This window comes from Homalodisca vitripennis, chromosome 2 (genome assembly GCF_021130785.1).
Source record: "Homalodisca vitripennis isolate AUS2020 chromosome 2, UT_GWSS_2.1, whole genome shotgun sequence".
Taxonomy (NCBI): domain Eukaryota; kingdom Metazoa; phylum Arthropoda; class Insecta; order Hemiptera; family Cicadellidae; genus Homalodisca; species Homalodisca vitripennis.
The window spans coordinates 98,160,593-98,176,065 of NC_060208.1; the positions used below are offsets into that span (position 1 = coordinate 98,160,593).

At 35.8% G+C, this 15,473-nt stretch overlaps 1 protein-coding gene across 4 annotated transcripts in view; it reads right to left on the reverse strand.

Annotated features, from left to right (window-relative positions):
• Positions 1-15,473, reverse strand: part of LOC124354401 (ras-related protein Rac1) — a 70,430-nt gene that overhangs the window by 37,836 nt on the left and 17,121 nt on the right. Inside the window, exon 1 of one of the 4 annotated variants that reach the window (XM_046804825.1) lies at positions 10,598-10,764. The exons of 1 other annotated variant lie outside the window; for it this stretch is intronic. In XM_046804825.1, coding sequence (XP_046660781.1) covers positions 10,598-10,713 — 116 coding nt within the window. In that variant the 5' untranslated portion in view covers positions 10,714-10,764. Of the gene's footprint in view, positions 1-6,636; positions 6,836-7,526; positions 7,690-10,597; positions 10,765-15,473 lie in introns of those variants that run through there. 2 more of the 4 variants (XM_046804828.1, XM_046804827.1) reach the window with 2 other exon arrangements.

Genomic DNA, 15,473 nt, shown 5'->3' on the forward strand with positions numbered 1-15,473 from the left:
TTATTGCTCATACGTTATTGGGGTAAAATAAACATGTTACATATATAACAGTGAGACCTATTTACCACCTCATATTAAAAAACTTAATGTGATCGACATGTCCCCATGTTAAAATCTCATTTTATCTTTAAATTATTGCTCCGATAACGTCAGCATCTTGGTGATATGAGCGTAATCTAAGTTAATATTTAAAATTTGTTTGTTCAGGTCCGTCAATTTTTAGAACCGTTCATTTCAGAACATGAAGGACCACCAATGTCGCAAAATGATTCTTTTGATTCAAAATTGATGCAGAGAACTTTAATAAGTCGAACCTTTATAAAACGTTAAAGTTGTACAGACAAGTGTTAGTGGTGCTGGCAAAGGTACAAGAAAATGCCAACATAGCAAACAATCGACCTTGAAATGCCCCATTCACACAGCGAGACAGACCTTGGCACCACTTAGTGCTTCCTGGTGCGGCCGCGGCGCGGCGTTTGTGACGTGTACTTGCATAAGTAGTCGCAGTCCACGTTCCAAGTCCCTAAAGTTAAACCCCTGATCTGTCGGGATTTAATTCGTAATCTGATTAATACAATGGCAATTTTTTTTTATAATTTAATTCTGAATACACATTTCATAAATGCGTATTCAGAATTTGAGTGCAAGAGGATGCTTTTGTTCTCGTAATTGTACCAATCTGTAGCAGTCTCCAGCAGTATCCTTGCTGGTTTATACTGAAACTTTTTATGCAGAGAAAATACTGACTTCAAGTAAAAGAGTTGAAAGGTTTTATTTGATCAAGCAAAGGTAAGGCTAAGACGGCCTCTGTAATACTTAACCTGGGGACCTTGACTGGTATCGCCACCACTGGTCGGGCAGGCGGACTACATGCAAGGAAAGGATCGCTCAGCGATCTTTTTACCCATGACAGGAGCGGCCACACTCGACGTTGCTTAGCTAGGTCATCTGAGGTCGTCAATAAGATAGCGCAATTGGGTTTTAACTGAACATTTTCTTTAATTTCATAGTTACAAAATTATCTTAGCTAGTTACAAAATAGCTTAAAATTATCTTAACATAAATCACAAATTACGAAACCTCCACTCGTGACACAATATGTTAGGTCCCTGTATCCTTAATGATTTTTGTGCTCGTGTCATAAATCTTATTCTTGTAATTGTGTCCCACACGCAAAACTTAATGTGTGTGGTGTATGTTCGTGGGTTTGTGTGATTATCATTGTTTGCGTATTATTAATCCATCCTTATACATGAATATTATATTTTATAAAGTAATTTCAGTTTTTGAGTTATTACCTACAGTATGTAAAGGACCAGTCCCGGTATGTCGTTAACGGCCAGTTTAAAAAAATACCTTCTCTTTAAAGAAGCTTTTTTTTGGGCCATCTTGTAACCAATCTCAAGGAAAAAAACTGTTATATTCGATACAACAAAAGAAAAGCGCCACAAATGAAATAAGAAACCGGTCAGACCCCATATTGCAGTACTGCATTCTTGTGTGCTTGATGAGTATTGTTTACCTCTAGGGGAAACATTCAATAGAACTTCTGATCCCTTCTGTACCAGACCAACTCCGAGGTCCTCAAAGATAAAAATGCTGGCCTATATAAACGCATAACATTAGTTGGTCTGTATTGTTGTGTGCTTGGCGAGAATTGTTTACCTCTAGGAGAAACATTCAATAGAACTTCTGATCCCTTCTGTATCAGACCAACTCCGAGGTCCTCAAAGATAAAAATGCTGGCCTATACAAACGCATAACATTAGTTGGTCTGTATTGTTGTGTGCTTGGCGAGTATTGTTTACCTCTAGGGGAAACATTCAATAGAACTTCTGATCCCTTCTGTATCAGACCAACTCCGAGGTCCTCAAAGATAAAAATGCTGGCCTCTACTGCGCATATCATTAATTGCACATAATTAAAATTGTCAACGTACTGTTAGCGAATTCTGATTGAAATAGAGAATTCCTACTAGATTTTAAAGGTCTTTACTATTTTCCTCTTAGAAACACCTAATCCCAGGGGGCGAAATGAGGACCAATCATAACCAGACACGTTTCTTGCAAACTACGCTGCGTTCGTTCTTAATACTGGGGGATTTATATATTTAAAAATTCGGTAAAAAGTTCAAATATGGGCGAAAAGTACTTAGTTTTATAAAATGATTAAGTTGCAAAATACACGACAAACCAATGAATAAAATATTTTAACCCCCCGCAAAAAAATATAATTGTTAAGTTATGAGGTCTTAGGGATTAAAAAATTCTAAGTGGGATTTGATATATCCTTTATTTTAATTTAAAATAATTGGTGAAGATGAACATTTTTGTACATAAAATGTTTGCTTCCGATATTTTAGACACAAACAACTTTTTAAACAATTCATTATCAATATTTGGAACATTAATTACTATAAAAACTGTAAATGTAACCAATGTAGCCTACCATCTATATAAAATTACACACAAGTAAGAATATTTCACACAATAATGAAATTCCTTTACTCTTCTATCAGTGTTCCAAATTATGAAATTTTACTTGAATAGCAAACATAAAGGCAGGAATGTAAATTAAAAATTCTCTGCGGCTCGGTAGTGCTGGGAAAACCGAAACAAAAGCTCATCTTGTGACTCAGCTGATTATGGCTTAGACTTACACAGCGTTATCTGTGTGTTTACATTATTACTATGAGAGAACAATGTCAAATTTGTCAAATTCTGTTGATACGTTTCTGCGAATAGCATTGAAATAGTGAACAATGAGTTATCTGAGCAACCAATTCCTGATAAAATCATAACAAATACTTAGGTAGTTTCAAACCTAATTAACGTATAGATCACTTTATTTCGCTGATCCTTTTTAAGCAGACACTTACATTATATTACGCATTTTTCACATTGCTCCTCTTATACACATTATTAAAATAAAAATATTGAAAAACGCAAGAGATACCACTGGAAATAGTTATAAAATTGAGAGAATGAAACAGGTTTTATACTAATTTAATACAAATGTGAAGCTCTAAGCTACTCGTATATCCTATAACTTTGAGAAGTTGCACTGGAAAATTTTCATAAAATGCAACTGAAATTACGCATTTAAAAATTATCTAGCACTAAAGGAGTTGTTAATTTTAATGTTATTTAATTTGTGAAAATGAGTATTTTCAATGAACTAGAATTTTTAATTTATTTTTCATTGTTTTTTTTTTTTTTAGATAACAATTCATGTGAATCTTTTCAGTAATATTTTATTATAGTGTAAATATTTGATATCCATAAGTTCGGCCGGTTTGACATTCCCCAATCATATAAATGCTTTCATTTACTCGTGAAAAACAGTTTTATATCTTTTAACAAAAGGACACATCTTTCAGGAAATATGTTATAAAAATGTTTAAATTATTAAACATCTCAAAAACTTCCCAAATTTGGCTAAAATGGGTTGAAAACTGTTATTATTACTACAAAGTCCACTGAATAATTCTGAATAATTATTCAGTGGTTGACAAATGATGTACTTCTCAGTTAGGCCTACTTATGAGGTTGGTTTAATGTGTATCTCAGTACAACACACACACACACACACACACACACACACACACACACACACACACACACGCACGCACGCACGCACGCACGCACGCACGCACGCACGCACGCACACACACACACACACACACACACACACACACACACACACACAAAATTATAATGTTTTGATAATTATTTGTTTGTTGAATCTATTTATATATTTATGCTTGTTAATATTTTTGAAATTTATAATACTCTACTGCTGTTTTGATAATTATTTATTTTTAAATCTATTTATATATTTATGCTTGTTGATGTTTTTTGAAATTTATAATACTCTGTTGCTGTTTTGATAATTATTTGTTTGTTGAATCTATTTATATATTTATGCTTGTTAATATTTTTGAAATTTATAATACTCTACTGCTGTTTTGATAATTATTTATTTTTAAATCTATTTATATATTTATGCTTGTTGATATTTTGAATATTGTTTGTTGATCTTACTGTTTTGGGTTGTTCATGGGGATAGAAAGTGTTCTGGCCAAAAATGTGATATTTGATATTTAATATTTTATTATTTATATATTTATTTGTTAAAACTTAATATATTTATGCTTGTTAATTTTTTTTACCTCGTTTTTGTGAGATGGTTCTTGTTAAAATCTGGATTGTATAAGTAGTAAATTAAGTATATATTATGGACTGATAGTAAGAGTATAGTATTTGTGCACCATGGTGGAAGAAAGCATAAAAATAAGAAAAAAAACCTTGAATTGCCAACTGCATGTATATTTAGCCTAAGTTATTGCATAATATTGTAAATAAGTCACACGTGCTTCCAAGCACCTGACTCTGTAAATGTATGTACATTTTTGAAATAAAGGTTTTTGTAAACTCTGTAAACTCTGTAAACACACACACACACACACACACACACACACACACACACACACACACACACACACACACACACACACACACACACACACACACACACACACACACACACACACACACACACACACACACACACACACACACACACACACACACACACACACACACACACACACACACACACACACACACACACACACACACACACACACACACACACACACACACACACACACACACACGCACGCACGCACACACACACACGTACGCACACGCACGCGCACACACACACACACACATATACACACACACATATATATATATATATATATATATATATATATATATATATATATATATATACATATATACATTTGAACAAGCAATGAAAATGCACGAAGTCCATGCTCAGGTTTTAGCCGACAAACGAGTGAAAGTGCGCGAGTTAGCTGACGTCACAAACATTTCAAATGAACGAGTTCACTTCATTTTGCATGATGAGTTGCACATTACTAAGTTTTGTAAACGATTGGTGTCACGTTTGCTTACTGCAAAGCAGATACGGATGCGAACTATCTGAGGACAAATTTTAAGTTTAAGAAGAATATGTTAAAATGTATACATTTGTCATTTTGTGACAATGGAAGAGACATAGATTCAGCAATATGCCGCAGGAATAAAGCAACAGTCTAGGCGATGGATGACATGCGGAGAACCTGATCATACAAGGTAAACGCGTTCCATCCGCCGGCAGGGTGATGGCATCTGTGTTGTAGGGTGCAAAAAAGCATTCTCGTGATTGACTATCATGATAAGGGAAATGAATCACAAAATAAAAACAAAAAAAGACCAAAACGGGGGTAGCATGAAAAGATTACGAACGTGACACATACATACAATGCATATGCAATGAGCACAATGTGGGTAAAGATGAATGGACCAGATAGAAGAATAAGTAAAGGAGAAATAACATTCTAATAGGAAAAGAAGTAGACATATGTATAGATAGGGAGAAATACTATAATTAGAGCAGAGAAAAAGACATACGAAAATAATGGAAATGAAGATAAGTAAATGAATTTGAAAATAATCGTATGAAAAGGGAAGTGGGGCAAAGTTTGAGAAAATACAACGAGAAATAAGATAAAGGAAGCATAAGCATAATAACAAAGAGAAGAAGCAAAGGATAACTATAACTCAAGTACTGTAAAAAGCACTGCCGACAATGCAGATAGCAATACTGAATGAGCTGGGGTAAGAGCTGAGAAGAGACCAAACCAAGGAAAGGGTGTAGAGCGGTAGAAGGTGAATGTAGTTAGTTACCCGTTTCCAACAACTTGACACACTACTTGCCGCACGTCCTGGGTTGTCAGCTGCCGCCTGACCCGTGGTGGGGGGGAAACACAATCCATGGTAGCGGCAAGGCTCTCGGCACACGAGATAAACACACTGACTGAGATATCTCTTCCCTTCCTCTCTACTTGGAGATAGGACTCTTCAATTTTATCAGCTCAGCTCTTAACGGCCGTTATAATATAACAGCCAAACCGAGATAGCATTTCCCTAATTGAACACCGGCACTTCACACGCGGCATTCACTAGTTTGTTTGAATCACAGCGGCCGTTGTAGGCACTAAACTCGTGGGTGGTAATGTGCGAACACGGGAAATTACTTCTCGGAAATGATGACTCGACTTGAGGACAAAACGTACACAATGTTATCAGAACTGACGATATAACGCGTTGGCGGCAATGATACGGACATGTCTCTACTCCTTTCAGATTTAATGTTTCGATTAATTACAATGAAAAACGATCAATCCATAATCTATCACTCACTCGACAAACACTACAATACTGATCGGTCTCTATTACACGCACAGGCACTAACAACAATAATGTTTTATGACTAATATACTTTCAATATAAATATCGCAAATGTTTAGAACTAACTGACCTTTCTTTCACTATAATCTGTTTAAAAGTGAAAAATAATTGGTTTAAAAATTGTAAAAAATAGTGCACGTAACGGAGGAAACACAACTGTAGAAGAAAATAGTGATGACAATTTTTAATTTTAAGCAACCTTTGGAAGCAATTGTGTACCTACCAACTAACAGTTCTTCAAGATGAATTCATTCACTAGGAAACAAACAATGGTAGTTGTAAACCTAAAAGAAAACAGCAACAATGGACTCACCCGTCCCCGATGAACACGCACTTGATATTGTTGATCGCCGCTATTCTGTAGGGCATCGTGTCGTATGCGGGCCGCGCGACACAGTTCATAGTGTCAGTGGACGGCAGTGATAACGCGAGAGACACAGATAAGGCGCGTGAGGAGCAAGGGACGGAGATGAACGTTCAACGTCCACCACACCTCGCCGGCGACACGACGTACCTGACGCTCCCAATCGAGACCGAGGTTAGGTGCAACTCGTTATCAATATAACACTGTTATCTGGCGTTTAAATGATATGATAACGATTACTAAATCATCTTGAGAACAAGCCGTTGTTCTAGAATGTTATTATGTAATTTTCATTATTCAATCTTTGAATCTATAAAAGGATAACTCTCGTAGGAGATCTCGCTAAATCTTAACCGTGCTATATGGTCGTCGTATATGGTACAGCGAGAGTAGACAATTGACCCAAGATCGAGGGGGGTGTTACGATATAACACTTTTATACGACTTACCTTGATTGGGGGTAATATGTTGTCATAGTTTTTATTAAAAATGATTATATTGGAAAATGTTGAGGGCCGAATTCCGGCTTTCTGTTAGATGTAAAATGATTTTTTTCTTTAATACTACAGCTTTAGTACAGTCGAAAATTAAGTTTCTGATGTTAAGTAACGATATTACAAACATTCACATAGCAATCTTTATAGATATCAGAGAGACTGTACGCTTTTCAAACCATTTTAAACAACAGTTTACTTAATGCTGACTATAAGAAGTACATTTTCTTTAAATTTCCTAAAACAAAACAATTTGAGAGATACAACGAATTTTGATAGCACTCATCCATTTACCAAAGAACGATTCGCGTCGCTATAACAACAGGAGACTCGTCTATGACTCACCCGTCTCCAACGAACACACACTTGACGTTGACCGGCGATATCCTGTAAGGCATTATGTCGTGGTCCATATAATTCGGTGATGATATACGTGATAAGGGTGGCGAAGACAACAGACCGTCCTACACCACACCACACCGCCACCGGCTGCGATACCAATCAAGACTGAGGTTAGGTCGAAGCCGATTCCTTATGAATCAATTACACTGTTACATCGAGTATGATAAGATAATTGCGATGTAGATTTGGTACAAAGAGTTGATACAAATTATTTATTGCACTGTTCATGAGTTTAGTGTGTGTGTGTGTGTAAAATAAATAGTTTGAGTTCGTCATTGCCACCATCTGCGAGACAAATACTGTATACAGGATGTCAATTAAGTCTGGAACCTCTTTTTTAATTTTTGAACCATAATAGAAAGAAATACCAAAGTTCACACGTGCTTACTGGTGATAGTAATGCACACATCTGCCCAATTACCGACCGGATAATCCCTTGTAGTGCAGGAATTATCTCATTTTGGAGCATTGCTAGATACAAGTCACCATTTAAATTACCATTGATAAATAATGGGCCCATAATTTGATTTCCTATAATACCTGCCCAAAGGTTAAGTTTCTGTGGATGCTGTGTATGACTCAATCTGCCACTTTCACATTCTAACAGTAGTTGTGTTATTGGTAATAATTATTGATTCCTGGCTTCGATTACTACATTGTCAGATGATGGGAGGGGAACATTTTGAACACTTACTTTGATCACAAGTACTTAAAAATTGGTGTTTACTTGTAATACTTAATAATTTACATTGTTCAATTGTTTTAAAATTCAAATAGCTATAACTACTGAATGAATCCACCTTTTGAAATCCGGTTTGCGGCATTGTACTCTGCTAAGTAAGAACTTTAATTTGATACCAAACTTGACCTATGCTGCTATTTAAGAATTTTGTCTGACTCCTTGTGGACCGTCCCCCAAAGGGATTATCTGGTCGGTAATTGGGCAGATATGTGCGTTACTATCACCAGTAAGCACGTGTGAACTTTGGTATTTTTTTTATATTGTGGTTTAAAAATTAAAAAAGAGGTTCCAGACTTAATTGACACCCTGTATAATACTACTTGTCATTAATGCGACAGCTGATATTTACTCATTCGAATACAAATACTGGGAAAGTGCATGTCATGTTGCGTCCCAACTCCATGAGCTGTAAAAAATACCACCTACCTTTACAGTAAACGATTTTCTTGCAATTATAGAGCATTCGTGGTGGTATTAAAAAAATTAAATATGCCCACGCATTTATGTACCAGAACATACCAAATTTCGTCCAAAACTGTCCACTAGATTTTGTACGATTTAATATTAAAAATTCAAACCCTCTCAAAAGCTTTCGTACGAATAGGGTTAACAGGATTTGATTTCCAGGAAGGGTTTGGTTGCATTTAGGACCTAAAATGTAAATTTTATATTTTAGAAGCGTTGGATCAATGTCTACCAAGTTGGGTTTTTTGTAGGTGCATCATAAAAATAATATTTATAATGTATTACAAGAATTATATAGAAAATAACTAAAAGTAAGAATAATACTTACAACTAATTATTCAAATAAACAGAATACTTGTTATTGTCGCTCATAATTTCCTCTAAAAGGCTGGATGTGGCTCAGTGTCGTAGGCCTCAATATCTACGAATGATGCAACACGAAGGGTTACAAACTGTTTAATCTAATCACAACTCTTACTGAGATAATGTAAGATTCAGTTGTAAAACCTTACTAATATTAGGAATAAGCCGTTAATTTTGATTAATTGAGCCAACCAATATCGAACAAAGCAGATTACTGTTTATGAGCATTTAATAAAATGGCTGAGGTCCTTTCATTGTATGTTTGTCCTACGATTACGGTCAGAGTTAGAACCAAATTGTTCATGTTGATACATGCACGTATCTTATAAAGTATGCAGACTGATTGATGCCTATTGTGAAGTTTTTAAGCTTTAAAGAATCCCTATCTTCAAAATATAAGAGTTTATGTTATAACGACCGAAGAGGACCTTTTTCAAAAATGTACGTACACTAGTATACAGTCTCAAATGTCTTGTAGTCTAACAAATTGGTAGTGATACGGCTAATAGTATCTCTGCAGTGATAGTCATGGCGAAATTTAAATATGATGTTGAGTCCTTAGTTAAAATACTTGTGGATCAATATCTGGTTTGTGGGCCAGACACAGTAAATCATACTGTAAATAACTACAGTATATATTGCTATCACTTCTTAATTTGTCAAAAAGGGTTTATAAACTATACTTTGTATTTGGTACCTCTCCTCAAATAAAGAAGCAAGGCGAGATACCGCAGGTTAACTCTAGGACCATCCTTACTTCATACAAGTAGCCTGCTTACTGGCCTACTCAGAGCGTAGGATCGACCGATTTTGTTGGTGTGTGAAAACGCCCTATGGGGTTTGTCTACTTCCAAACATTGCACAATTGTGTATAACAGGCCTACATTATGTTTGTGGATTTGTTAATAAACAGTTTTTAATTCTCTTTTACAAATAAATATTTAATTAAAGATAACTATAACGAAATAAAATATACAATACTGTGTGAACTACTGCACCATTTAACTTATTTTGTAAAACTTGGCTGATCATGTACACGTTACTTATTAAAAGCACAAATTTCAAAATAATGTAAAGTAAAAGAATAATGGATTCTAATCAGCTGCTAGAATAGATTATTGTTTGCCATTTAGTATTGTCTACAACTCAATGATAATTGTTTTATCTGGTCAAGGTTCATTCACTGGGCGACTTCAGCTTCATACAAGTTTTTGTTCTTGTCATATAACATGCACTGGCAGAAGCTGGTGTTGTAATGTGTCTTTGTATTGACACTTACGATCTCTCGGAAATGATAGAAGACATTGTATATACCTAGAAAAAACCTGCCAGTTTGAAAAACTTTCCCCAACAATAATCGACTTTTCGTGCAACATGAAAACCTAAAAATGTTCAGATTTAAATGATCTTAGTACCGTGGTCTGCTTAAGTTAGCGTTACTCACCCGTCGCCAACAAAGACGCACTTTATGTTCTCAATTGCCGCAATTCGGTAATGCATCCGTTCGTCTATGACCTGTGAACCGCACTCCTGGCAACACACTCCTGCCACTCGGTCCATGGTTGTCACAATATGTCCCACCACATGTGTCGACTCCGACGATTACATTTATGTAACCAGTCCTTGTCTGACCTGAGTGCGCCTGGTGATAAGGTCCACTTATCAGTCAGAGAATTGCAGGCGATAAGGAGATAAACCCATTTACTTGCGATTCAATCATAGTATAAAGAGGCAGCTGTTTTGCAAGGTGGAGTAGGGAAATGTTGAATTGCAACGACAAATTCAAAGGTTTCCTTATCTATTTCGATGGAAGTATTTGGAAAATTTATTTATTTAGTAAAACGTTGTATTCTAACAAAATGCCATCTCCTGCATTTAATATTTACACGTGTGCACGCATTTGCCTAATTATGTTATAAGAATTTATTTCGGTAGATGGAAAAAATGTGTTATATTTCTCATTAAACCTCAGATTTTTTTGTTAAATAATAGAAGATTAATGCAGACAGTAGGGATTGTTCGATGGACAAATACGAGCTTGATACCCCTTCATGTCTTAAGTTTTACTTTCATTCTTAAATGATAAAGTTTAATTCACTGATAATATTTTAACAAATTACAGCTACAGTAAGTAGATAAACTCTGCAAATCCTAGTAAGTAAGAAATTCCACATGTCATTAATGTTTAAATAGACCAAAATAATGTACATTTATTGCAAACCAATCTCGAGGCAAAAATGAGCCATTGTGTATGTACTATAAATTATGTATAAAACATCAACGAAGCACGTTAAGCGATATACGTACTTATACAGTTCATATATTTATAAGTACAGATCTAAAGGAACATTGTCCCTGAAATGATTGCGACTGGAGCGGATTCTGTTCATTTGTTATAATTCGAGACAGAATACCTGTACGTTGCTGTTAACATACCTTTTGCTTGATGTTGATAATGAAGTTTTAGAAACGTTATTAACTGCACCATGAGGGCTACTTTGAGTTATTAATAAGTAACCAATTAGTCACTACACACTGTTCGCTAAGTTGTTTAAACTTTCGGAAGACCACATTCGGTTTGTGGTACAGTAGGACCTTATAAAAACCGTGTACACATAGGATATTATCACAGGATATTATAAGCGCACTCTAACATTAAGGGATTACTCATATTACTACCATATATTAAGCAGTTCTAAGTAGTCCATTCTAAATGAAAGAACAAGCACCCTGCCATACGACCAAACCTACAGCGGAGCTATTCTTGAACGGCGCCATTGCTGTACCTTCGTATGTGGCCGTCCCCTATCCTGACACTTCTTTCCTCTCTCTAACAACCCACCCTACCCTCCTTCCACGAATCACGTTGATAATCTTATCGCCCAAGCTAGGTTGTTTGTCTGTAGCTTCAATGGCGCACATGTCTTTGTTTTCCAATCCTTGTAGGAAGGCTATTACTGATTCGCAAAACGTATGACATGTTCATTGTTCACTGGTATAATGGTATATTTATAATTAAACATTTCCACATTGTAATTACAAATTGCTTTGTAAATAACATCATATTCTATGTTTTTGAGTTTTCCTCGTTAATAACCTGCTGATAGAATTAGTCTGATTACTATTGCACTATTAACATTGCAATAATTAAAATCCCGAAACACATACTTTTTTAACTAGACTATACATTGTGAAGTGCAAATTTTGTTGGCCTTTCCTTCTAAAAACTAAGTATCTGGTAAATTAGTAGAGTGTATAATGGCATAATTTTATTTTAATTCAAAAAGGAACTAGTCAAGTCGTGTATTTGGTACTACACAATTAAGTAACATAAGTTTCGTTATGTTAATAAAAGAAAATAGCAGTTTTAGTAATATTTTAAAATTATGAGAAACACATGGATACTCAGTCCAAATCGTTATTGAACTTGCCCCCGGACTTGACTCGCTACAATCGCCAACTACGGCTGCTGGCCGCTCCAGTAGCAGTAGCGTCAAACAGCTATAAACTGTTCTCAGCTCAGCTACTATCGCTGACCGACTATCGAGAGTCGCTTCTATAAACATGTTCCTTAGGGCTTGTTCACATGAGCGCGACGTGTCGCGCGACACGCCGCGCGACAGAAAAATGGCTCCGTACACATTCGGCGGCCGAATGAGCGGCAGAACGGGCGGCCGACAACTAGTGCACTGCCGGTATGGAAGTGAAGAGGCAACATGTCTCTATATTTTGTACTGCTGTGTTGCTCTAAATATAAAACTAGCACTTACCCAACTGCTTTTTCTCTTCAACTGTGCTTTCAGTTTTAGAAAATATATCTATAACTTCCTCCCACGCAGATCTCTTTAAAACCCTGTTCTTGTAATCTGGACTTTCAAGATCCCACAATGCTCTTCTCTTTTCAATTTCATCAATAAAACGTTCGGTGTCAAATGGGTCTTGCTCCATCTCCATATTCACTCACCAATATCACTACTGGACTCGGCGTGTGTACGCTACAATACAAAACAAGCAGCTGAAGCCGCGCTAAAGTCGCGCGGTTGACGCGTATACTACGAGTCGCGCGACACAACTAGCGGCAGGTTCAGCGGCGCGGCGCCATGTGTATGCTGCCATAGTTATATGTTGTGTTTTAGTCGCGCGACGTGTCGCGCGGCACAAGTCGCGCGACACGTCGCGCTCATGTGAACAAGCCCTTAACCATTTAGTTTTAAGTGCGGTCAGCGCATTCACACGAGCCACCCTTCCTTTTCCCGTCCACACGAGATATGTGGTACAGTCCAAACCAAAAGCTGTAACGAGCGTTGACGATTTGGAATGTCAGTGTTGTGTAGATTTCGGAGCGGGCAATAATCCGTAGAGCATCGAGAGTGGTGGGGGTGGGTCATCTTCCCCTTGCCACGCTTCCTTCTAAATGGTTCGGTTTAAAGTCAATTATTACTTCCGGAGATACACTTTGTTCAAAAAGTTATTAAAAAAAGTGAAATTACAATTGGTGTATATGTTTGATCTTTCTGTTTGTTAACAAGGAAAGCCACTCCTGAAAGAAAGCAATTATCGCTTTGAATACCATCAAGAAACAAAGAAATAATATACAGTAATTTTTTTATTTGACAATTATAATAATAATAATTGGTAACCTGACAACTAAAACTCACTCGCTTTGAATCACTGGAATTTAAGTGAAATTGATCTGTTTTCCACAACCTCAAAGAACAATGTGAACATTTGTGTTTATTCTCAGAAAGGAAGAACCCGTTTGTGAATTGGCTTGGACCACTTATCGTAGGCAATCTTTTCTGAAACGAGTCTTCTGTATAATAAAGTTTAGATCACATACAAACTTTTAACTCTATTTTCTACATTATTTTTGATTGGCACTGAGGTAAAATAGTCTATTAGTATGTCTACTTGAGATGTAATAATAATCTTAACAGGAACTGCTTCTAGCATTGCCAATGCACTTGTACCTGAATTTAGGAGTGGATTCCCAAAACATGCATCTGTTACAAACAGTTTATACCTTACTACACGAGAAGAATTCCTGAGAGCTGTGATGGTCCATATGAGATATCGTTACCTCAGAAACACAGTAATCTAAATTTCAAAATTTCAAGACCAGTATGTTAGAGTTATTAAGTATGGGAACGAAACAGTTACTTGAAGAGGCCATAAATGTCATACAAAATTCCACCACATCTCGTTGAGAATTTCCAAGAATTTCAGCAAACACAAATAAATTAAGAGGCAAGGATTGGTCCTAATTTTCCCCTTAGTCCAGTCAATGACCATTTTCCGGTGTATTTATCATCCCATACAGCACAGATTTTCATAAAAATTTGGATTTAGGTTCTACTTGTCCTATATTTCAAAGTCTACCCTGTGCTGGAGGTTGCTTTTAGGTTGCCCCAAGGGTGGATGCTACCCCTTCTCGGGGATGAGCAATTTTTCATTGAAAATAAGTGCGGAAATCAATAAATTGACTAATTTTAAGAAACTTTTATTCTATGAAGTTTTTCCTGAAAGTCAATACTTTTGTACTTGTTCACGAGTTAAATTGACAGTTTTCAGACAAAATACTTTAGACAGTTGTTTGTCAATAACTGGAAAATATTAATTTAACTGAAAAACCAGTTATTAAAATAATAATAATGTTAAGGGGTGGCTTTTAAGGGCCAAAACTAATTAATGAAACATAAATTATATTAAAAATGATCAATTGACGTTCATTTCACTGATATAAATATAATTTCAATTAATTACATGCATTCATTACAATAGGAGTGGTTTTTACTCCTAAAAAAAGCAACCCTCAGCACAGGGTAGTCTTTTGAATAGAGGGTAAGTAGAACCTAAATCCAAATTTTGATATAAATCGGTGCTTTAAGGGATAAATAATCAGTTTACACTTTTTTACTGTCATTGACTGGACTACCTCCTGGAATTGGATGTTTATACAAGGGCATTCACAACAGATAACTGTTCAAATTCATTATTAATGGTGAAATTTAGCATAAAAACTATTTAAATAAGGATATTAAATTTTACAATAGATGAGTTTAACTGAACCTTCATGAGGTGCTTTATTGGACACATAATAACAAGATTAAATAATTATTTTCAGATTTTAGTTAACTTAATACATGAAATGAAGACAATGAGGTTTGTAATATGAGAACCAAATTATTTAACATGTTCTAAACCTTAATCACAATTAATAAATATACTGATTGATTGGGTAGATTGTCATAATAGGGAGTATTGGGATTGTGTATTCTAAATCATCTCTCATGATAGGAGCCTTTTAAAGGTGTCAAAGT